The following is a 24,312-nucleotide window of genomic DNA, read 5'->3' as shown; positions in this document are numbered from 1 at the left end:
AATGCTTTGAAATAAGGATTACTCTGAACTATTTTTATACTCACGCAGGCTAGAAACTTCCTTCCTCTTTCTTCAGGAAACCAGCTCTTCCTGTTTCATGACTCTCTTTCTGCCTGACTATGATTTTTTATGATTAAATAGAAAAAAGTAGAATTTAAAGCAAAGTTTGCAGGACATAATAACAACACACACAACCAGATTAATTTTATTACAGACTCTACTGTTAGGTCTTGATGTCACCTGTGTAATCAATTTTAAAGGTAACTTTATTCATTGTTATTGTTAAACTAAAATCTCCAGCATGGGGAAGTGGGATGAGCTCGACTTTTCTCGACGATATATATACAGGGGTGAAAATAAGGGGGTACGGTAGGGTACTGCGTACCCCTAAAAGATTTAGCGGGGGTACGCAGTACCTGCAAATGGCAGAGGCTGTCTACTGTAAAACATGAATGGGTTCACTGTGCAGCCGTGAGTTCCGTGGCTGATTAGTTTTTCAAGAACAATCTAAAACAAGACGTAATCAGTTAATAAATAGCTTTTTTCTCATTTATATTGTTTCTGAACTGTTCTTGCTTTACTGGAAGGGGGGCAACATGTCGATCGCGGATCGACAAACTGAACGCAGCCAGGAGGCTGAGAGCAGCACGTCCTCCTCTGGCTCCTTATCAAAACGTTCGTAACTTTATTAAAGAACAACAACAAAAAAATCAACATAACGTGCTCAAATTAATGACCCAACAACAATAATAATCTCAGTAATTATTGTTTCAACAAGGTGTTGCGCAATTCTGTGCGTTTCGGTTCCATTACCAAAATAACGAGCAGAGCAGGAGTTTAAAATTAACTAATCAACCACCGCTGTGTTCATGAGAGGCTTATTAATGATCGCAAAATAAATATCAAGCCTGAAAACCTAATATTGTAACGGACTGTTTATGTTTTTAACATAATCTCTGGTCGGCTTGTGGAGCGCAGGAGGTTGCCATGGCAACGGCTGTGCTTAAATGACAGAGAGAGACGGAGAGTAAAAAGGTGCGAGTGGTTTAGAGTTGATCACCTGTTCAGGTTGCTTTACCTTTTTTTACTTTTGCATTGGCTCATCACAGCCACTGTAGTTTCTGAACGTTCAATAAACGACAAACTTGGACTAATTATCTTTGTGAGTATAAGTCATTTACAACAAACATCTAACACGGTAAATATGTTTAATTAAGTATTTAACAAACAAATGGCTTGTACCACGATAATTATGTGAAATTAAATTAATTGTCTAATATAAAAGAAATAGTCTGGTGCTTTGAGCTCAGAGTCTGAGAGGCTTTTCCTTCATGAAAAAAAAATGTTTTGCCTCTTATTTAGTGGAAATATTGATGTTGATCAGATTTTCTCCAAAATAATAACCTTTTTCAATCTTTATAGCTCCACTGTTGAAAATGAGGCTCTAACATTCACAAATGACATTGAAATAAAATCCAGTCCAACATCTGGTTTGAGGTGATTCCTCTGGAACCTGTTGGAGGAAAAACATCCCAACTTCAGAAGATGAGCTTTAACCTAACAGAGCTCTGTGGTTCCTCCTGTCAGTATGAGAGTCAGGGTGAGGAGGCGCCATGTTAGGAAGAGAAGTGGAAGCTGCAGGATCTTCAGAACAAACAGGTCATAATGCTAGGCTACTGATTATCCCTCTGTCTGGACACAGGATCAATAGAACCAGTTTAAAAGCTAAAATGAATGGTTATATGCCAGACATGGAAAACTGGGATGTACTCAGTTTTTCTCATTTATCTATGCCAATTCTTCAGAAAAACACTCTACAGTTTCATGTGATCCATTTTTTCATACCTGTGAAATCTTGTTTTTCAGAAATGTATGTTTTTGAACATAAATATGAATTGTTTTCTGTTTTAAAAGTTTGTTTTGTTTTCATGTGGCACATGACAACTGTTTTTAGTGTAATGGGATTTCCACTTCCTGTTTTTTTCTCTAGAATCCGATCAATTTGTTGCATTTTGTTTCATTTCCTATTTTCTGTTGTCAGTTGTGGCTTATTATTTACTCTGTCAGTTTAGCTTCTACACTTAAAATGGACCACAGCAACAATCTGAAATGGGCCCTGATCGGCGGAGCCGTTGGACTAGTTATTGGGGTTTTAATATCCATGGCCTGTGTCTTCATATACATCTATACATGTAAGTAACAGTTAATGAGAATTTATTGCAATAAGCATGAGTTATTTTTTCTACCAAAAGTTATTTTCAAAGTAAAATTAAAAGTTTACTGTGTGATGACATTATTTTATTCCATGGCAGGTAAGAAGTCGAGGCACCGCAGGCACCAAGGATGTGATGAGGAAGAGTCACTTCTTTCCACCATCAATAACTCAACCAGTAAATGAGCAGAGATGATGATGAATGAAAGTTATTTATGTGTTACTAAGGTATTTCCCTTTTACATGACAGGGATCAAGTCGAAGCAGTCCAGGCACAAAGACACCCTGAATAAAATGAAAACTGAACTGGAGAACCAGAAGCATCAACTAGCAGAACAACTCAGAGAAGTTGAGTCTGAATGGAAGAAAAACAAAGAACTTCAGTCAGTGGAGACCAAAATAACAGACAGACAAAGTTATGATGACACAGAGTCATTGTTAAAGGAAAAAGAAAAACTGTTACAGATCCAGTGGAAGCTAGAAGAGAAAAAAAAAAACATTGAAAGATATTCACTGAACATAGAGAAAGCTCTGGAACCAACAGAGATTCATATAACAGAAAAGTGAACTGAGATGCAGATGATATAAACAAGTGTCCTTAGATCCAGGGTCGCAACTACGTATTATTCAGGTGGATGCGAAAACATGTATGCCAGGGTGAAGGAGCGAAGAAAACATACACTCGCTCTGTTTGTTGTGGGAACAGGCCAGTGATTGGGACAGTGTTCACAGATGTATTTACAGATTCACACATGCATGCAGACGTTGCATAACTATAAATGTACCTCCCTCAATGTGCAAAGTGGCTGCATGGCTGACTTGGGTGACTTGTGTTGGCCTCTCTTATTACCATTCTGGGTCTTTATGTTGTATGTATGTCAACATATTTATTTGTATGTGCAGAGCTTTTCTGTAACCCCATACAGTTTCTAGGGACACAGTGTTCTAATATTTGTTTTAATTTTTTCTCTAATGAAAGCGTCTCCCAGTACGGCTGCAGCCTCAGGTGTCTCTAGCCCCATGTTTCATTTGTTTTTGTCCTTTTGTGTTGTTTTGATGGGCTGTAGTGAAACACATTTTGTTGTTCTTCTGTACAATGACAATAAAGGTTGATTCTGATTCTGGTTACAAATACCAGAGTAAACTGGTCGTAACAAAAGATGATTGAATTAGAAAAGGGTTTTGTAAAAAAAAGTATAAGACAGAAACAATGATACAAACTATTTTCATTTCTAGTCCTATTTGGATAAAACATTGTTTTACAATCATCACTTAATGTCTGCATAACTGCAAGTCTCAGAGCACAAAACTGATTACTGTGACTCCATTGTTAAATCAGTCTTTTATGTCCAAAATGTGCTGCATTCTAAATTTATTTCACAAAATTAGAATTTGTGTTAAAAAGATCTGTGATTTATTACCTAAATAAAATCATCAATATAAAAAGCAACATGGAGCAAAACAGTATTTATTGATTATTCTCTTCCTTTAACATTCACAGATCTTTATTTTTGGAAATTTGTTTATATGTTGCAACAACTGGAGTCAGACGTTTACATACCTTCATCCTGGGATGAAATATATATATTTTGAAAAAAAAAAAATTTATATATATATATATATAAAGTGTTCTCTTTTAATATTTAAAAGAGAGGGAAGGTCGTCCACACAGAAGGGGTCTCACTCCCAGAAGGAACAATAGCAGACATAGAGGACAGTTATGGAGGACCAAAACTGACATAACAATAAATAAAAGAATAAATATATAAATAAAATAATAAATATAGATCCAACATAATACTAAATAAAAGAATCAATACAAAAATAAAACAATAAATATATAAATAAAAAAATAATATATTTTGATCAGAAATAAAAGCATAAATATATACTTTGCTTTGATTTTTTTTTTGCTTCTCTCTTTTCTGCTTGCTGTATTTATTTCTGTATTTATTGCTGTAGTATTATTTGCTGTTTTATTTGCTCGCTGTATTTCTGCTGCATCGTTATGTAAATGAGGTGGGCTACCTTTTATGTCCAGTTCTATAGACCCTTTTCACATGACGTCACACAACTTCCGTTCTGCCTCGAAACAGTGTATCTTTAGTTCCGGTGTGTGTAGTTAACGCTGTTTCTGGACTCTAAAGCTGCTGCCACAAATATGATTTGAAGATACATCACTATTTGCAAACAATTTTTCTTCATCAACATCATCTAAACTGGACAAATTCCTCGCTGATTGACACCAGTTTGACTAAGAAGGTACGTGTTTTGGTTTTTTTCTAGCTGTTAGTTGATGAGCTAGGATAGCAATAGTAATTTGTTAGCTGGGTAGCATAACATAGCCTTTCTGATTTGGAAATAGAACGTATTTAGGCTCTAATCTTAATCAGATGTTTATAGTATAGACTGGTGTTGCCACCCGTCATGTAAAATGCTTAATCGTATTAAACCTTCCTCACTAACGCTAGTTTCACCTCCCGCTAAGTAGCAACATTACCTGTATCCACAAGTCCAAAACTTAACAGTTATGCCAAACACCCGCTACTCCATCACGTTCTGAGAAGTCAAACTCTTGCTACGATCGAGACATGAGGAGGAAGACGCTGTCTTAGATAGATATTAACGTTTCATTGGAGAAATGTGATGAGCTAATTTTTTAAATTTATATTAGCTCATTAACTTCACATTTCTCCAATAAATATTTATCAAATGTTATGATTAGAAGGTCAAGTTTCTTATTCTTTGTCTTCCTGTGGTTGTAGACTTGATAGTAGAAAATTGATTACATAGGAATAATAACTTTATATCCCTTTTAACAGGTTACACTTGATTCTGCTGTGGTGCCTGTGGAAACAAAGTGCATGAAGTTTGTGCTCAGGTGGGAAAACCCTGTGGATCACATGGTGGGACTTCTGCTTCAAACTGCTCACTACAGTATAGCATCGTCTCCGTCATCCACCAGTTCACTGCAGACTGGCACCTGCCAAGGACCCTATATGGACGTCTTCTTAAGTTGTAAACCCTGTGTACATACTGTTGAAATAAAATTGATATGCCTTTTCTAAATTCATTTTCTCTATCCATGACTTAAATTGCTAACTGTAGTAATTATGTTTGTGTAATGTAGTAACCATGTACAGTGTTTAATATAATTATTAAATAGATGTTTTAAAGAAACAGCCACAAACCTTATGTCTTTTCCACAATAGCAGCTTTAATTTTAGCATTTCCTCTCCTCCACATACTTCGTTGCCAAATGTCTAAAATTTACAAAAAGAAGCAATTTAAATGTAAAAGTTGCACATATGTAGATTCATCAGTTCATTTATTAATAGATACATATAGATATTAACCACAGAATAGATACACAAAGATTTCATTTCTAACAGCTGCTAGCAGTAGTGAGTGTTCATCCAAGAAGTGTGACTTGCAGGAGCAGAAAGGCTCTGTACTGGTTTCTCCTTTTAGATCAAGAGGCCCATGATACTTTGACTAGGCAGCAGATGTCCCACAGCTGATTGACTGAACCTGCCATGGACAGAGGAACAGGATCATCCCAGATATGGTAGGTTGTTAGGTCGGCTACTGTTGAGAAAGATGGACAACAAAACAAAAGGAGAAACTATGAATCACAGAATATGTAAATTATTTGGCAGATGGTGCTTAAATCAATATTTAAAATGCTTTTCTAAACAACAGTGTTGGAAGATGTAAGTGATTTTAGTGAAACCTTTAACAACTCTTAAGAAAAATACATTTAAAATAAGCTAGTTTTTAAACTTAACATGTTTTGATTGAAATAGCCTAATTATAGTTTTAAAATGTATAACTTATTCTGGCCTACTGACCTTTATTTACCTGTAATTAAATCAGATTGTTTGTCAAGATTTCTGATCTACTCTTTGTCTGTCTGGGAAACAGTCAGTAGGAAGTTCTAGCTTTTCACACTGATCTGTGAAAGCCATAAACCACCATGAATTCGGAGAGTCTGCTTCTACCTTATTCAACAAAAGGTGTTTGATCTTGTGAACAAATTGCGGGACTTTTTCTAAATTTAAAAGGGCCAGAGATGCCTTCCAGTTGGTCAAGCAGAGATACGCCTTATTTGAATACATTAAAGAGGAAAACACGCCTACAGGTTTAAAAGTTTGTGCACAAGGGAAACGATTCAGAAAAGCTGATTTATTTTACTTCTACACCAGCTCTTTCTCCAAGGACGTCCTTGATATTTCTTTGTCTTCTTGTCTCAGGTAACAATGTTTGTATCTGTGTTTCTCCAGTTTCCTGTTCTATCTTATACTTTCTTCTGATTGGATTACGTTCTGTAATTCTGTGACGTCAACACGCATTGTTGTGTTTCTGTCCCCACACGTGGCCATCCGAGAGAACCCGGGATCAACAGGAAGAATCAGAGCCAGACTTTTTTGCTAAATTTAAATGTATAAAAAATTCTTCCTTAACACAACACAGCACTGAAAGGCAGCGGTGTACGTGTATGTTTCCTAACTGTGGCTAAAGCTGCTGCTAGCTGGTTTACTCTCCAAGGCTGGTTCCTTTAAATACAGTTAGAAAATGGTAAATTGACAATGACTAATAACGGCTAACACAAATGCTGTATCTGTATTCATACAATATATATATATATATATATATATATATATATATATATATATATATATATATATATATATATATATATATATATATATTCATGAAACTTGTTTACCTGCTCATGTAAGTAATACATTTTATTCACAGAAAAACGTACATTAAAAAAACACATCATACATTAATAACTTAAGTAATAAACTGTGTAGTTTATTCTCCGGCAAACAACCAATAAGTACCTCCAACCTCTTATATGTAAAACAGAGGAAACGTATTAATTAGTTGTTAAACCATTAATTTAAACATTTGTTTACTCATTAGCTTTTGAAAGTCATAGATTTTAATTTCAGTTTCAACTTAACATTAAAAGTAAATTTGACTTATTTCCCCACCATGACGTTTTGAGCAATGTAAAAGTAATACATTTCTACATCTCTATCTAGTTCATGAGCCGTTATGATCGTTTTCTGATAAGTGATTCTGTTTGTGCTTCTTGATAAACTGGTGATATCTCCATGGTAACAGCAGCGTTGTGAAACAATGCAAGTTTTATCTTGCAGCAGTTAAATGTCCTGTTTTATCTTGACCTGTAAACTGATTCAGAAACCAAGTTAATCTGAATTGCTGCCAAACAGTTTTTTTCTGGCAGGTTCAGAGAGCACCACTACTCAGGTGGAAACATTTGATTCTTTGGTTTTAATGTCAGTAATTAAAGCAACATGGGTGTGGCGTCAACCTTTGTAAAGCAGGATATTGAAACCATTTTTATATACCTGGACCTTGGCCTTGTTGCTCTTGGTACTCTGATGTGAACTAAGAGGAGCTGGTTTGACGCAGAAAACAACCGGTAAGATTTACTAATGTTTAGTTTCCTAATTTGATTAGAAAGTTTATCTCTTTACCAGATAAAGTTTGTCTAATTAGCTTTTTTATGGAAACATAACATTTGTAAATAATTGTGACAGGTTGTAATTTACATTTAAATAAAACCAAAATAATTTGTATCACATAGCATAGTTTGTTTCCTTTTATTAGAAAATTAACTAAACAATCTAGTTTAGTTTCACAAAGGTAATATAACAATTAGTCTTCTTTTACTTTTCTGTTGAACAAAATACCTGAAGATTAACACAGAAAATTATATATTAATTTTTGCTCCTCCTGTTCCTTGGTCCAACCTTTCTTGCACACATATTTTCTTAGATCGTCTGGAGTTCTTTTTTAAGAATAAGCTTAAATAGAATAATAAATAAACTTATGCAGCTTTCTATCTTTTATTCATCCACTTTGTTGTTCAGACACTGAATGTTTGCAAACAAAATGCCCAAGAGAGTTAGCCTGCCATTGCTAGCGAGAAAGTAAGAGATTTTTTCTTTTTTTGTTCTGTCTGGCAGTGAGACACTAAGGATTATTGTCTAAGTGTCAAAGAAAAGCCCAACAGATTTCCTTTCATAATAAGAGCATTTTGGTTTTGGCCATGATGCTCCACTTGATATACATATGAAACTTCATTAGAATTTTCTTTGGGATTGTTTCAAATGTAATGAACCAGAAAGAAAAAAAGAGGGAAAGATGGAGAAAATGATTAAGTGGGAAAGACAGGAAGAGAGGAGAGTAATAAGCTGTTATGTACTGCGGGCACATTATTATTCTTGATTATTTCTTTTCCTTGTTTTCTTATAGATTTTAGTTGAATGACCTTTTGTTAATCTATTTTGGAGTTTGGATAAATTTCTTTTTGTTCACGTAATTATGTTAATGTGTGGCGCTGTTGGTCCGCCTATAAATAGGCTGGCTTTCAGCATGTTGGGAGCGCCATCATCCTTTCCGAGCTCCGCCTTTTCCGCTCGTCCCACTTGCTCCATCCGTGCGGTGCGCGCACGTCCAGTCGCTGTGGGCCGCAGCTGACTCTCCAGACAGCCATGCGGTATTTTTGTTAGCTTTTGTTTGTCTTTCTTGTGATTTTGGCCTGGTGAGACCGGTTGTCCTGTTTTCGATCTTTCTTTTTATTAGATTCTCTTTTTGCTTTAGTTCGGTACCAGTAGGGGTTTCGACGGCCCTGTATAGGGTTGGCCCCCTGCTGTACCGTTTTGTTCCGTTTGATCGGCTCACCAGGTCCAACTTTATGTTAATACTTTTGGGGTTTTGTTTTTTCTTTACTTTTGGGAACACAGGATTTGAGGGTCTTAACATTATTTTCTTCACAGAAAATCAGGAAAAGCTGAATTAAGAAAATCAACGTGAAGAAAATTTATAAATAAACATTTTTGTTAAACCCTCACCTTGTTGTCTCGTGTCCTAAATATGTTGTGTCCTTGGTGGACGTAACATAAGCATAGAGAGAACAAGTGAAAATACTAGAAATCTGCCTCTAGATATGGAGAAAAGACTAAACCAGGAAACTGCAGCAACAAAAAGCATATGCATATATAATCATAACAGTTATGACATTGTTGGAAATACAAGATGAATTCATTGGCAAATGCAGCCCAACAGAGTGTATATGACAAACACCTGAATCTAAACATCTGTGTGTGTGTGTGTGTGTGGGGGGGGGTGTGTGTGTGTGTGTGTGTGTGTGTGTGTGTGTGTGTGTGTGTGTGTGTGTGTGTGTGTGTGTGTGTGTGTGTGTGTGTGTGTGTGTTTGTCTATAAGGTTTCTGCATAATAATGGCAGATTGGCTGTTTTGGGGCTCACAGCCAAACTCATCAGGACATGATGGCACAAGGATGAGTGGAGCCACAAACACCCAGTCGGCCACTGGGGAAGGTAATTGTTGTTGGACTAACTAGCTTAAAAAATGCAACCTTTACAACTGGTGGAAATGTTGTACATGAACTAAAAAAAAAAGTAATTAGGCATTAAGCATTTTATGGAATACAAAGAAGATCATGGAACTTAAATAAATAACAAAAACAAAAAAAAGAACTTCTAGAAATGTAAGTCACTGATTGTGCAGCGTGAAAGTAAAATATTTAAAGATTAATCATTTACAAAAGAGAAATAAACTGTGAAAGTTTGATAGTTTGGCATCAGAGTGAAGATGAACACAGATTATTTGAACAGTTTGTGAATTTTATATGTAGTTTGATGGTAAAAATAAAAATAGGTGATTTTTGTCTGAGGTCTAAATGGCTGTTTTTGACCAATTTGAATTTACCCTTATATTTTAACCTTAAAAACTATTTACCTTGTTTGGTATCATTATTTTCAGCACAACCTCATCTTTATGATTTTATAGTGTTTGTTTCATTTTGACAAAATGCATTATCACAGTGGACCAAAAATCACACAAAAATCAAAATCCCAGTAGAAAAAATATTGATATTTTTAATATAAAATTCACAAACATTTTGAATAATTTTTCTAACCTATAATGAAAATTTATAGTGTACATTTTAAAAATATGTGCAAAAATGATGCAAAAAACAAATTCAAATACATGTTTTACATCAAACTGTGTGCAATTTCCCAGGCGTTTTATACAACTATAGAAAATGTGGCACAATGACTCCACCACTGGAGTCTCCAACATCACAAAGTCTTGTGTTTTTTTTTTCTTACGACTATCCAAAAAATGGGTTTCCCAATAGGTCTGCACACAAATCAGTTGTGCCACTCATGAAAACAGTTTCTGTCAAGGAGAAGGCGGCACATCACAGCCTTGCTGCAACCTCAGCTGCAAGAAAAAAAAGGTCTTTAGGCCTGAAGGAGGAGCAGATTTACCTGCACCCCAGGTGTTCTCCAGCTTACAACACAACAGGAGCTGCATCTGCGTCCTCTTCCCTGGTCCACTGCCCATACCACACATTTCTGCAGCCGTCTCTGCTGCTGCCTTAGCCAGCACGGCTCTGGATCTGGTCACTCTGTAGGGGCTACACCGGGACACAGTGGGTGGGTTATCCTCTTCCTCCTTTTTGCGATCCTCTTCCTCCTTTTCGTGCTCCTCTTCCTCCTTTTTGCGATCCTCTTCCCTGAAGAAAATGGAGGATCGTCTACCTGGAGAAGGAAATTAGCTTGAATATCTGGTGTAGTGTGCATCTACTGTGATTATATTATTTTACACATTCCATCCCAAGTAAACAAATAAAGAAAAAGCAAACAAAGAACAAACCTCATCGTCAAAATCAAACTCTGTGTCTGAATGGTCCGCCTGCGTGCCTCCTCCTCCTCCTCCTCCTCCTCCTCCTCCTTCTTCTTCTTCTTCGTGTGAGAGGAGGGTGAGTGGAGAGCGGAAGGAGAGCGGAAGGAGAGTGAAAGAGCGAACGAGTGATTATCTTCTATCTTTGTGTTTCTTCTTACTGTTTTTTTCACTTGGTGTTTATGTTAATTGTTTAGTTGGGTTTTTGTGTTAAGTTGTGTCACGTTTTTAGGGGTTTGTTTGTTTCGGGTTTGGGTGTGGCCGTCAGGCGTGCCTGGCTTGGCCGGCGTCTGACGCCATGGTGGTGGTTGGTGGCGGTGCTTTCTCCACGCTAACACGGAAGAACGGTGTCAAGGTGGGCGCCGGTACTCCGTGTGGTGTGGAGGAAGTGTGCCTAGCGGTTGGGAAACTGATAGGACATGGGGCGATAAGATCTGCAGCCCGAATGAACGGAGCAGTTGTGTTGTTTGTGGAGAAGGTGGAGCAGGCCCAACGGTTGGTGGAGGTGGGTGTCACTGCCAACGGCTTGTTTTTACAAGTCTCCCCGCTCGCCTTACCTTCCACGAAGGTAACACTATCGAATGTACCCCCGTTTGTAAGCGACGAGTTTCTTATTAAAGAACTGTCGCGACACGGCAAGGTGGTGTCACCGGTAAAAAAAGTGCCGTCAGGGTGTAAATCACCCCTGCTGAAGCATGTTGTCTCCCATCGGAGACAACTGTTCATGATCCCAAATCGGCGAGACGAGGAACTAAACCTAAGCTTTCGTGTAAGAGTAGATGACTTCGACTACATCTTGTTTGCAACATCCTCAAACATGAAATGCTTTGGCTGCGGCCAAGAGGGACATATCGCAAATATGTGTCCCAACAGGGCCGGACAAAACCCACCGGTTTCGGCTCAGCAACAGCCCGCTGCTGCTGAGCAGGCGGAGGACCCGCAGCGGCCTCGGCGGAGAAATCCGCAGCGGGTTCCTCTGCAAACGCGCTGCGGCTGCGGAGGAACCCGCTGTGGCTGCGGTGAAACCCACTGCAGATGAACAGGCAGAAGGTATGGTTGAGATGGTGGTAGTGGAAAGTGAGAAAAGTGTGAAAATGAATGCAAGTGTGGGAAAGGATGAGAGCACAATGGCGTGTGGTGATGGGATGAATGGTGGTGGTGATGGGATGAATGGTGGTGGTGATGGGATGAACGGTGGTGGCGAGGGTGAAGTGGGAGAGAGAGATGGTGTGCAGGGAGAGCAGCAGGTGGAGGTGAGGAGCGGTAGGGAACTTTTAGAGTTCTGAGATCAGGGAGAGAAAGGAGAGGCGCAGATGGAGGGACAGAATAAAGGTGAGAATAGTGCAGAGTTGGTTTGTGAAACTGGAGTGGAAAAAAAGACAGGCGAAACGGAGGAGGCCATGGAGATGGAGGCTTCAGCCCCGTTAAAGAGGCGAAGCAAAAGAAAGAACGTGGTGACAGCTGAGAAGGCCAGTAAACAGGCTTCCAAGCTGGCTGCAGAAAAGAACGAGGTGTCGGATAGCAGCGACGCTGAGAGCTACATCTCTGACAGCAGCGATATATCGGTCACACAAACAAATAGCAAAACACCGAGATACCCAGTAGAATCTTTTAGAAATTTTTTAAAAGGCAAAATGTCACATAAGGAACAAAGAGATATCAGGTTTTTCAGACAGAGACGTGTTTAGATTAAAGAAAATAATGACTAAAGTTAGGAAACAAATTTGATTAAATGATGCAAAGTAGCACTTTATCACTTTTTATAGTCTTTTGTTTTTTTGGTTTTAGCTTCTTTTTACCCACTATGGATTCTTTTAAAATAGCATCTTTGAATCTTAACGGGGCGAGGGAGGCTGAAAAACGAGCGTTAATCTATCAAATGCTCAACCAAAAGAAAATTGACGTAATCTACCTACAAGAAACACATAGTGATCATTTAATAGAGATATACTGGGTCAGAGAGTGGAGGGGGGAGGTTATCTTAAGTCCTGGCACCTCCCAGAGTGCAGGGGTGGGCTTCCTCTTCTCAAGAGCGTTCACCCCAAACTCCACAGAAATCGTTCCGCATTGGTGGTGGGAGCATAAATATTAATAAAAACTATACTAAAACGATCGAACTTTGTCTTGACTAAAAGACACCTCCCCTGGACGACATGTTCGACTAGACAGACAGACGATTCTTCCCATGGGTGAAGCGAGAAGAGAAAGTAAACAACTCACTGGACAGTTTACTGAAACTGCGACTGAAACTGAGACGACCAGTAAGTCAGAGGAGGTGATAAGTGAAACCATGATGCTGCCAGTGATGGTGCTCCTTCACACAAAGCCTTTAGCATTTTGGCCAAAATGTTAAGTCTTGTTCTGGTCTGACCAAAGATACTTTTCCAGATGTTTGTTGTGTCCATCAAGGCTTCTGGCAACTTCAGGACATCTTTTGGTTTTCTGTTAGCAGAAGTTTTCTTCTTGCCACTCTTCCATAAATACCACATTAGTTCATGATGACTCGTAGTCTTGTGGACAGACTCCCCCCTGAGCTGTGGGTCATTTGGTCACCAGGGCATCTTGGCTTCATCTCTGATCAGAGCTCTCTTTGTTCAGCCTGGAAGTTTAGATTGACTTTGACTAGGCCTTGTCTTGGTCAGTTTACAGTTGTGCCATATTCTTTCCATTTCCAGATGATGGATTGAACTGTGAGATGCTCAAAGTTTGGGGATTTCTTTTACAGCCTGATTTAAACTTCTCCAGAGTTTCTCCCTGACCTGTCTGCTGTGCTCCTTCATGATGCCGTTTGCTCCCAGTGCTCTGTTAACCTCTGAGGCGTCACAGAGCAGCTGGATTTGTACTGAGATTAGATTAGATTACACACAGATGGACTCTATTTAGTCATCCTGAAGGAAATTACATGTTAGTCAGTGGGTCCATGAGGACACCAGTGTCATCATTAGTGTTAAAGGGGATTTTAATCTAAAACAGAAACAACTTCTGATAGGATTTACAGACGTCTTGATCTGATTGTTTGGTATTTGGCATCATAATTTGGTCTTTTAAAGTTTGTCTTTTTTTGTCTTTTCTTTTAATAGATCATGTCTCCAAGCTGCAGAGCGACTTAAATCAACTCCAGCAGGACAACAAGCAGTTATGTGACACCCAGAGTGCAGTAAAACATGAACTGCAGAAGGATCAACTCCAATCCGTCAACAAGCCGTTAGATGACACACTGAATAAAGTCAAAACTGAACTGGAGAACCAGAAGGATAAGCTGGTCCAAAAACTCAGAGATGTTGAGACAAAGAGGAAGGAAAACAAAGAGGAAGTTCAGATGGTGGAGAATAAAATAACTGAGAAAGAAAACTCTGAAGACAAGGATCTGTTATTAAGGGAAAAAGAAAGGCTGTTAAAGTCTCAGTGGAAACTGGATGAGGAGAAGAAGATTTATGAAAGACAAATACTCAACATAGAGAAGGCGCTGGAACCCATAGAGATGAATATGATGAGAATAATGGAGAAACATTAGGTTGTTTAGAAAATAACAATAGAAATTGTGTCTAAAACAGAACTGCTTCTCTCTTTAGTGTTTCAGCAACATGTTGAATCTGTTCTCTCAGTCTTACTGGCTGCTTAAAACAGGCAGTTTTGTTCACAATTTACAGCTTTATGATCTGATAACAGCAACAATCAGAATATTTAAACATGGATCCTAAACTAGTCAAGATGAAATGAACTGATGCTTCTTAAAAAGCAACACAGACAATAAAACTTCTGCATGATGCATGAATCAATATTATTTTTGTTAAATATGTCAAATGTAAATAAAGGTTTTAACATCAAATGTATAATTGTAAAACTCATATCACCATCGCAGGTTATTTATCATGTCAGATGCACATTAAGCTGTTTGGTAATTTGTTTGCACAGTTTTTTAAGTTTTTAACATTAAAAATAATTTTCAGTGTTTCTGATGGTCTCTCTTTTAAAACATGTCCTATTTTGTGGGATTTAGTTTGATTTCCACAGAAATTTGGTTCTTGTACTTAACTAATGAAAAGAAAATAATGCTTTGAATGAACAAATTGCATGACTGAAATAGTTTGGAATTCAGAAAAACATTGAAATTAAAGAGGCAGAGAATGTGCGACACCAGTGTCATGTTTAAGGAATATTAAATATTCCTTATTTAATATTTAAGGAATACTAAATAAGTAACATTTATCAAAAAATAACTTTTTGTATAAAGTTCTGAACATTTTCATATAAACCTCCACTCTTCTGTTAGTAAAAACAAATAGTCAAATGCAATGAATCGGAACAAGTAACAACTTTGAAGACATTGGGAAACAGTGTCAGGGAAGAAAGCTGTGAAAATGACTTTCCTCTCATAAAGTTTATTTTTGTTTAATGCTGCACACACACATACCATATAAGATTCTAAAAGGAGACTCACTTTGTCATGAATACTAATTTTGTAAAATTTAGTAAGCATATTTATATGTACCATTTGTGTATTAGCGTGTGTCAAAATTAATATATATATATATATATATATATATATATATATATATATATATATATATATATATGTATATATATATATATATATATCAAACTGTCCACTTAGGAAGCAACACTGATTGACAACGGGGACCCTTGTTGGGTCAATCAGTGTTGCTTCCTAAGTGGACAGTTTGATTTCACAGAAGTTTGACTTACTTGGAGTTATATTGTGTTGTTTAAGTGTTCCCTTTATTTTTTTTAGCAGTATATATTAAACAAGCATTCTATATAAATATGGTTTATAAATATACGTATTAACATTTACAAATGTAATAATGTAAACTGAAATTATTATACAAAGATTTGAGTGACATTTGTGAAATAAATAAACATGGTCTGTTTGTTTTTTTTCCAGGTAAGATTGAGTTAAGCTTGAGTAAACTAAGAAATATCTCTGTCGTTTTGTGGTTTCTTTTATAATTTATATCTTTGTTTTTATGACGTAAAGCACTTTGAACTGTGTTGTTGCTGAAATGTTCTGTACTAATAAACTTGATTTATTTTCAGGTCACAAGATTGAAACTTTTTAGTTTATTGCAGGACTTTGATCCTGTTGCTCATTCGCTCTTCGGTGAGCTGAGCTGAACTGGTTTCGTCGTGAACACTAAAGGTACGTTTTTAGAATAATAAAACAAATAGGTAATGCCTGATTTTTAGTTTCTTCTAGTTTATCTGTCAATTCATCATAAAAACACTCTACAGCTTCATGTGATCCATTTTTTCATACCTGTGAAATCTTGTCTTTCTAAGATTTGTTTATGTTTTTAAACATAAGTTTGAATTGTTTTCTGTTTTAAAACTTTCAGTTTATTTTTTTCTCATGTAGCACATGACACCCATTCTTAGTGTAATAGGATTTCAACTTCCTGGTTTTCTCTCTAGTATTGGATCATCCTGTTGCATTTCCTGTTTTCTGTTGTCTCCAGTTGTTCTGCTGATGAGTTTCTTTATTTCACTGCAAATCAGGCACGTGCAGGGGGGGCGGGGTGCGAAGGGAGCTTGAGCCTGTGCCCCTTTTATCCTAGATGCCCCTTGTGCCCTTTTAGAGTTTTTTTATATTATTATTTTTTTCAATTTTCAATTTTTTTTTATTTTCTTAATCTGTATGTCAGAAGTCTTGCTTGTGCCCCTCAGCAATAATGTTTAGCTAAATATAATAATTTAGCAAAATGAACTAGTATTGCTGCCCTCAATTTAATAATGACTCTTAGAGCCTCCATGTTCAGACATCGGGTTCATGGTGAGGAGGAGGAGGGCCTCCAACTATCAAATTATGGACAAGAATATTGTTATTCACAAACCAAATACACTGGTTTGTGAAAGCTGACTAATTTCTTTAGTAATTATTTCTGACTTTTTTATGCTTTGTCTTGTAAACCAGGTGAGTCTGATTAGTTTTGCTCACACTACTTTTAAAAATATTTATTTATTATCTTAATGTTTCTGCTATATTTCTTGTTTTTCCTTCCAGGCTGGAAGTCTTCCTCCTTCATATTGGTGAAAACAAGAGCAGTACCAAAGACACTTTACCATCAGTAATCACAAGACCATCAATGGCCGCTTCCAATGAACTTTCAAAGCACACTTCACCTTCAGTGCAAAGTACCATAAATGAATGACCTTTGTTGTATATTGCTGTCAGTGCTGTTTGATGTTTTGAAATAAAAGTAGATTATATTCTGCGAATGGTGCTGGTGTATTTGTAGCATCTAATGTCTTAAAATGAATTTTGAGGTTATTGATGGCCAGTAGTTTCTGGGGGAAAAAAAGGTTTTAATTGCTCTAGTGGCTTTCGTTTGGTAGTAAATTGACAAAAAAAGTGGGTAATGAGAGAAGGGGAGGACTGGGAAGCAAACCCATGACAGCCGTATTGAAAACTAGAGCCTTCATCTGGGGGCTGTGCTTAACCCCTGTGCCACCACACACAGGATGAAAAGTGGAATTTTTGACCCTGTATTCTGACGAGAACACAGCTTGTGAGCGACAGATACCGACAGCAATCGACAGTCTACATTTTCAGTGTCTCACGACTCACAGGAGTCGAAGTCTCTTGATTGCGGAATCCCAGGAGGGGGATTCCGCGGGCAGGCGGGAGGTGTTAACGACTCTCCTTAGCATACGAATAGCCTAGCACATGCAAAGGCGCTTCAGCAGACCCACGTGGATTCTCAGTTATTGGATGAAAAACAATACATCACAGTTCATCATTGACATGTGATTGGTTGGTTGACGTGTGCCCATTGGCTAGCACTTATGTCTTTATAAATAAACCCCGCCCCAATCATTAATATTTTTAATGCTGTATTTAAAAAAATCTATATAAAATATAAATGCTGTATTAAAATATATTCATTTGATATTGCTTATATGCAACATGTTCATATATGAGGAACATAAAAGAGACAACATCTCTCCTGTAGCGTGGACCTGACGTCTCTTCCTGTCTTGTAGTCCTGATGTCACTGAGCTCCTGATTGGGGGACTTGGGGTCTAAATCTCACCACAGTCCATCCTGACACCACCTCATAGCTGCCATCCTCCCAGAATGCCACCTCCTCTGCTGCCAGTACTCTCTGCCTTCCTCCATCAGCTGTTAATACAGAACAGACAATCATTATGAGCTACAGGCATCTTTTAGTCATTATGAAACTACAGTGAAATTGTTTGGCAACTTCCAGCTTAGTATGCACACATAAGACATTAAAACAAACAAACAAAAAACACATTAATACATTCTTACAAAAAATAAAAACTTTAATGAAAAAGAAAAAACACTTGAAAACAATTGGAAGAAAAAAAAAATTAAAAGCAGTTTGTTATAAATAGTAAAACATAATACAACAAACTCAGGGATTTTAATCATTCAAGGAATTGTGACATCTCTAGATTAGTAATAAATCTTACCTGCTTCTTTTTTGACCAACATCTGGATGACTGGCAGTAGGTCCTGGATGCAGCTGGAAAACATTTTTGTGCATTGTCAATACATAGCATAATTACATTATGTACATAAACAACATTGAAGCATAAAATATCAACATTCTCAAATAGTAGATACTCACACACAGTTGCATCTCTGTCCTCATCACAGACATCAGAACGTTCCTGAAGAGTCTGATTGACACAAATGTGACTCCCATTCTGTGGAGTGTCTGTGGAAATAAATGTAAAATTAAAAATATATTGTAGCAAATATATCGCTTTCTCAAAAATACATAAGTATATAAGTTAAAACTATTTTCAACCAGCCATTGTACAATCGGGAATCAACGCAGTGACTGTACATAATGCATACCAGCTTCATGGCTCCGTCCTTATATCCGTCCTTCGTCCGCCATTTTGTAGATCTCTACTGCTTACCACACTCTGCCTTGCTATACTGCGATACAACTAAATAAATAAAATAATGGGAAGATCAGTTTTCCTTACAAATATGCGAGTGTTCACTATTCACTAAATGTTAAATCATAACTTACTGAATTTCTCTTCGTCCTGATGGACTCCGTAAGAGCTCCTCGGCACCGTGGTCTGAGGTCTGGCTGGTACAGCTTGGCCATTTTTCAGGTGTGAAAAAATCAAGGAAGATGCGAGTATTTTTAAGAGTTCAGAACATCACATGTAATAAAAAATACAATACAAAATCTCACCCCACACTTGTTTCGGCATTAAGAAAACAACAGACCGCTTTCTGTAAGAAACAAATAAAGCAACTCGCCTCGCTGCACGTGTTATTCATAAAAGCTTTCTTACCGTGAGTTCGGTCTTGTTGGACCGCTGCGGCGTCATCTGTTGTTTTCTGCCGGAACATTGCTTAATATCAAAAACGATACTGAAAAGGTAACTCCGTGAAATAGGATTTTTTTCCCACCATTTCACACAACGCACGAGTATTTTCGCTAATGTTGGGTTTAGCAGTAGCACCCATTAGCACCAGTGCAAATCTTCCTCTGGAGTTTAATAGCAGTTGCTTGACCAACTATGAAAGCGCATTACTGCTATCAACTGGACTGGAGTGTAAAATGAAAGTTGACAGAAAAAAAAATTCTAAAATGTTATTTTTTTTCAAAAGTTACGTGACAGTATATTTTATTTTATTATAATTAATTTCTAAAATGTTTTTAGATGTATATATGTTTATTTAATCAAATCTACTTTGAGCTGTCTCCTTTAGTTTAGAACCTGAGATGTTCTGGCTGGACGGAGACGGAAACATCATGTCTGCTGGACCTGCAGAGAAAAGCACAGATCCTGATGGTGTTTACACTGTTAGCAGCAGAGTGACTGTAGAGAAGAGAAACAACAACAACTTTACCTGCAGAGTCCAGCAGAGAGACGTCAACCAGAGCAGAGAGACACACATTCATGTTCCAGGTAGGAAACTAAAACATTCTCAACACTTTAGTTATTTCAGTAACGGTTCTGTTTGGTCGTGTTTCAGATGATTTCTTCATCAATGAGTGCAGCTGCTCCGTTTCTATCAGCTTCAATATAATTTTAGTCATCATGTTTATTCTTGGAGTTGCTCTTATTATTTGGATGAAGAAACAAAATAAAAACAGTGAGTATGTTTTAGTAGAAACCTAATAAACTTTTACAATCTTAAAGAAAAACCATTTTCATTCTTTGTGTAAGAACTGTACTGATGAATAACCTTCATCTGAATTCACTTCTTGTTTCTACAGAAAAGAAAAAGTTAACAGAGAAAATCAGTGAAGAGCAAAAGAATCTCATTACAGCAATAACACTGGAGGAGGAGCTAGAAAAGAGCAACAAGGAACAGAAAATCATTGATCAGCAGATTGCGTCACTAAAAGAAATGTCAGAGGAACTGAAGGAGCAGAAAAAACAACTTATTGATCAAACAGCAGAGGAAGCAAAAATGATTGAGGAGGATGAGAAGAAGCTTAAGGCTGTTGATGATGAAGTAACAAACCAGACGGGGAACATGATAGAAAAAAAAGCACAAGGATATTTAAAACTGAAGGTAGTTATAGCAGAGAGCAAAGAGAAACTGATACAGAGAAAGCAAAGTCATCAACATGTTGGATATATGACAGATAAACTAATGAAGAGAACAAATGATGAGATTAACAAGCTGAAGGAGAGAAAACAGGAGATAGAAAATCATGTAAGGAAAATACAAAAACAACTTGGTGAAAAAGAGTCAAAGCAGTAAATCTGATGTCACTCATGAGCCATAAATAAATGAAATTTTAATTTATTCAGCAACATCTTGATTAGAGAAAAGTTTCAACAGGTTCAAACTCAGTAGATTTACTGCAAACACTGAGACTTGAAAGCACTAAAGAAAGTTTAGATGTCGATTTAGTCTGACAGGTGAAAAAACTGCTGAAAAAACATGTCAGAGGACAAACCTACTAAAAACATACATAACGTGACAATTTCACATGTGTGTAAAATCAGTTTTTTCTGTTATTGTTTTTTACTGAAATACATGAGGAATTAAAGATGAATGAAATGTATCTCAAAATAAATCAATGAAAATTTTATATTTGTAATCAGCTTCATACCGTATAAGCATACAAATGGAAGCATGTTTAAATAATGTTTATTTGTTCAATTTATTTTGTGTTTAAAAACAAATAAATGTGATTTTATAGTCTACTGGTTGGTTGTCTTTCTATCATTGATCAGGTAAAAGAACACGTTCTGAATACACACCAATAAAGAGTAAAAGTTTCCTGTAATTGGATTAAAAAATAAATTTGTGACTTACTTAAGGAGATTGTATCAATTGTTTTTAATAAACATCCTGTTTTTCTGTTATTTAAACATTAATATTTTTTATTATAAAAACATTATGAAGCATAATCCATCATTTTTTTGTTTGTCTTTAGTCCCTTCGCTGAAATCAGAAGGAAAAGAAAGTTCAGTTGTAGATCTGAACTTCTCTTTACTGTCTGACTTCATCAGTTTCACGTCATTGTAGAATAATTTTAGCTATTTATTTAGTTCAGTAAAAATTATAAACTGTTAATTGAAGGTTTATATTGACTGTTGTCTTCTAAAAACATGGAGAAACTGGAAAATAGTTGGACATTCATACAGTTGGGGAGATTGAACCTGACATGATGATATGAACATTTCTAATCATATGTAAATCAGTTATTGAACCTGTGGTGTTGCCTTTAGCAAACCATTGTAATAAAGCAATAACTGCTTCTTCAGATTTACTCTGGTCAGCTTCAGATAAAATCCATTTTAACTTAACTGCTGTTGTTTGGTTTTAAATTACCAGTAATTTAAAAAAATATTAATGACTTTTTTTTGTTTACCTGCTCATATAAGTAATACATTTTATTTTCCAAAAAAAGGAAAAACAAAACATCACACTTTAATAATCTTGAAGTGAAACTGTGTAGTTTATTGCTTAACATCTGACTTCATTGTGGAAACAACCAATAAGTTCATTCAACCTCTTCGATGTAAAACATAGAGAAACTTACTAAATAGTTGTTAAACCATTGATTTAAAAATATGTTTACTCATTAGCTTTTGAAAGTCATAGATTTTAATTTCAGTTTCAAAAGTAAATTTGACTTATTTTCCCAACATAAAATTTTGAAGAAGATAAAAATAATAAATGTCTACATCTCTATCTAGTTCATGAGCCGTTTTGATTGTTTTCTGATTAGTGATTCTGTTTGTGCTTCTTGATAAACTGGTGATATCTCCATGGTAACAGCAGCATTGTGAAACAATGCAGGCCTTATCTTGCAGCAGTTAAATGTCCTGTTTTATCTTGACCTGTAAACTGATTCAGAAACCAAGTTAATCTAATCTGAATTGCTGCCAAACAGTTTTTTTCTGGCAGGTTCAGAGAGCACCACTACTCAGGTGGAAACATTTGATTCTTTGGTTTTAATGTCAGTAATTAAAGCAACATGGGTGTGGCGTCAACCTTTGTAAAGCAGGATATTGAAACCATTTTTATATACCTGGACCTTGGCCTTGTTGCTCTTGGTACTCTGATGTGAACTAAGAGGAGCTGGTTTGACGCAGAAAACAACCGGTAAGATTTACTAATGTTTAGTTTCCTAATTTGATTAGAAAGTTTATCTCTTTACCAGATAAATTTAGAAATCCACTTTGTCTAATCTGATTTTTTATGGAAACCATTACATTTGTATGTAATCATGATAGTTTGCGCTTTACATGTAAATGAAACACAAATAATGTAGTTTGTTTCTTTTTATTACACAAAGGTAATATAAGGATTAGTCTTGTTTTTACTTTTCTGTTGAACAAAATACCTGAAGATTAACACAGAAAATTCTGTATTAATTTTTGCTCCTCCATTTCCTTGGTCCAATCTTCATTGCACACATATTTTCTTAGATATGTGTCTGGAGTTGTTCTTTTTAAAAATAAGATATTTTTTAATAGATTAATAAAGAAACTTATGCAGTTTAATATCTTTTATCTGCTTTGTTATTCAGACACTGAATGTTTGCAAACAAAATGCCCAGGAGAGTTAGCCTGACATTGCTAGCGAGAAAGTAAAAGATTTTTTTCTTTTGTTGTTCTGTCTGGCAGTGAGACACTAAGGATTGTTTTAAGTGTCAAGGTGAGGCCAGATTTACTTTCACAAGCAGAGCATTATGGTTTTGGCCATGATGCTCCACTTGATATACATATGAAACTTTTATTAGAATTTTCTTTGGGATTGTTTCAAATGTAATGAACCCAGAGATGAAAAGGAAAGAAAAAAAAGAGGGAGGAAAAAGGTTGAGAAATATTTATATGGGAAGGAGAGAGGAGGAGAGGCAAGGAATAAGTATAGAGAGAACAAGAAAATACTAGAAATCTGCCTCTAGATCTGTAGGAAGAGAAAAGACAAAACCAGGAAACTGCAGCAACAAAAAGCATATGCATATATAATCATAACAGTTATGACATTGTTGGAAATACAAGATGAATTCATTGGCAAATGCAGCCCAACAGAGTGTATATAACAAACACCTGTGGGGGTGTGTTTGTGCGTGTGTGTGTGCGTGTGTGTGTGTTCTTCTGTCTATAAGGTTTGTCCATAAGAATGCCCAATAGTCAGTTTGAGGGCTCACAGTCCCACCCATCAGGACATGATGACACAAACACCGAGCCGGCCACTGGGGAAGGTAATTGTTGTTGGACTAATTAGCTTCAAAAGTGCAACCTTGTTACATCTGTAGTGGAAATGTTGTACATGAACTAAAAAAAAAAGTAATTAGGCATTAAGCATTTTATGGAATACAAAGAAGATCATGGAACTTAAATAAATAACAAAAACAAAAAAAAGAACTTCGAGAAATGTAAGTCACTGATTGTGCAGCGTGAAAGTAAAATATTTAAAAATTATTAATTTACAAAAAAGGAATAAACTGTAAAAGTTTGATAGTTTGGCATCAGAGTGAAGATGAACACAGATTATTTGAACAGTTTGTGAATTTTATTTTGTTGGTAAAAATAAAAATAGGTGATTTTTGTCTGAGGTCTAAATGGCTGTTTTTGACCAATTTGAATTTACCCTTATATTTTAACCTTAAAAACTATTTACCTTGTTTGGTATCATTCTATTCAGCACAACCTCAGCTTTATCATTTTACAGTATTTGTTTCATTTTGACAAAATACATTATCACAGTGGACCAAAAATCACGCAAAAATCAAAATCCAATAGAAAAAATATTGATATTTTTTATATAAAATTTACAAAAATGTTGAATGAATAATTTTTCTAACCTATAATGAAAATTTTTTGTGTACATTTTAAAAACATGTGCAAAAATGATGCAAAA

General features: G+C 36.3%; 1 protein-coding gene and 2 long non-coding RNA genes across 3 annotated transcripts in view; 2 read left to right on the top strand and 1 right to left on the bottom strand.

Moving 5' to 3' along the window:
- Positions 1-7,361: 7,361 nt before the first annotated feature.
- LOC145548534 (uncharacterized) overlaps positions 7,362-24,312 on the top strand; it is a 28,445-nt gene continuing 11,494 nt past the window's right edge. Inside the window, exons 1-2 of the long non-coding RNA XR_014084543.1 lie at positions 7,362-7,670; positions 9,479-9,592. This is a non-coding gene — a long non-coding RNA (uncharacterized LOC145548534). The remainder of the gene's footprint in view (positions 7,671-9,478; positions 9,593-24,312) is intronic.
- On the bottom strand, positions 17,989-18,691 carry LOC145548522 (uncharacterized). The gene is made up of 3 exons (XR_014084524.1): positions 18,580-18,691; positions 18,420-18,472; positions 17,989-18,105 (listed from the first exon to the last, which is right to left on the bottom strand). It is a non-coding gene; the product is annotated as an uncharacterized LOC145548522 (long non-coding RNA).
- On the top strand, positions 19,700-20,691 carry LOC103460943 (uncharacterized). The gene is made up of 2 exons (XM_081599919.1): positions 19,700-19,886; positions 20,198-20,691. Exons 1-2 carry the CDS (start codon positions 19,700-19,702, stop codon positions 20,689-20,691), a joined length of 681 nt encoding a protein of 226 aa, XP_081456045.1.

The sequence above is a fragment of the Poecilia reticulata genome, chromosome 18 (genome assembly GCF_904066995.2).
Source record: "Poecilia reticulata chromosome 18, P_reticulata-male-v2, whole genome shotgun sequence".
Classification (NCBI taxonomy): Eukaryota; Metazoa; Chordata; class Actinopteri; order Cyprinodontiformes; family Poeciliidae; genus Poecilia; species Poecilia reticulata.
Note: the sequence above shows the minus strand (reverse complement) of the source record. Positions and strands in the feature narration are given on the sequence as shown.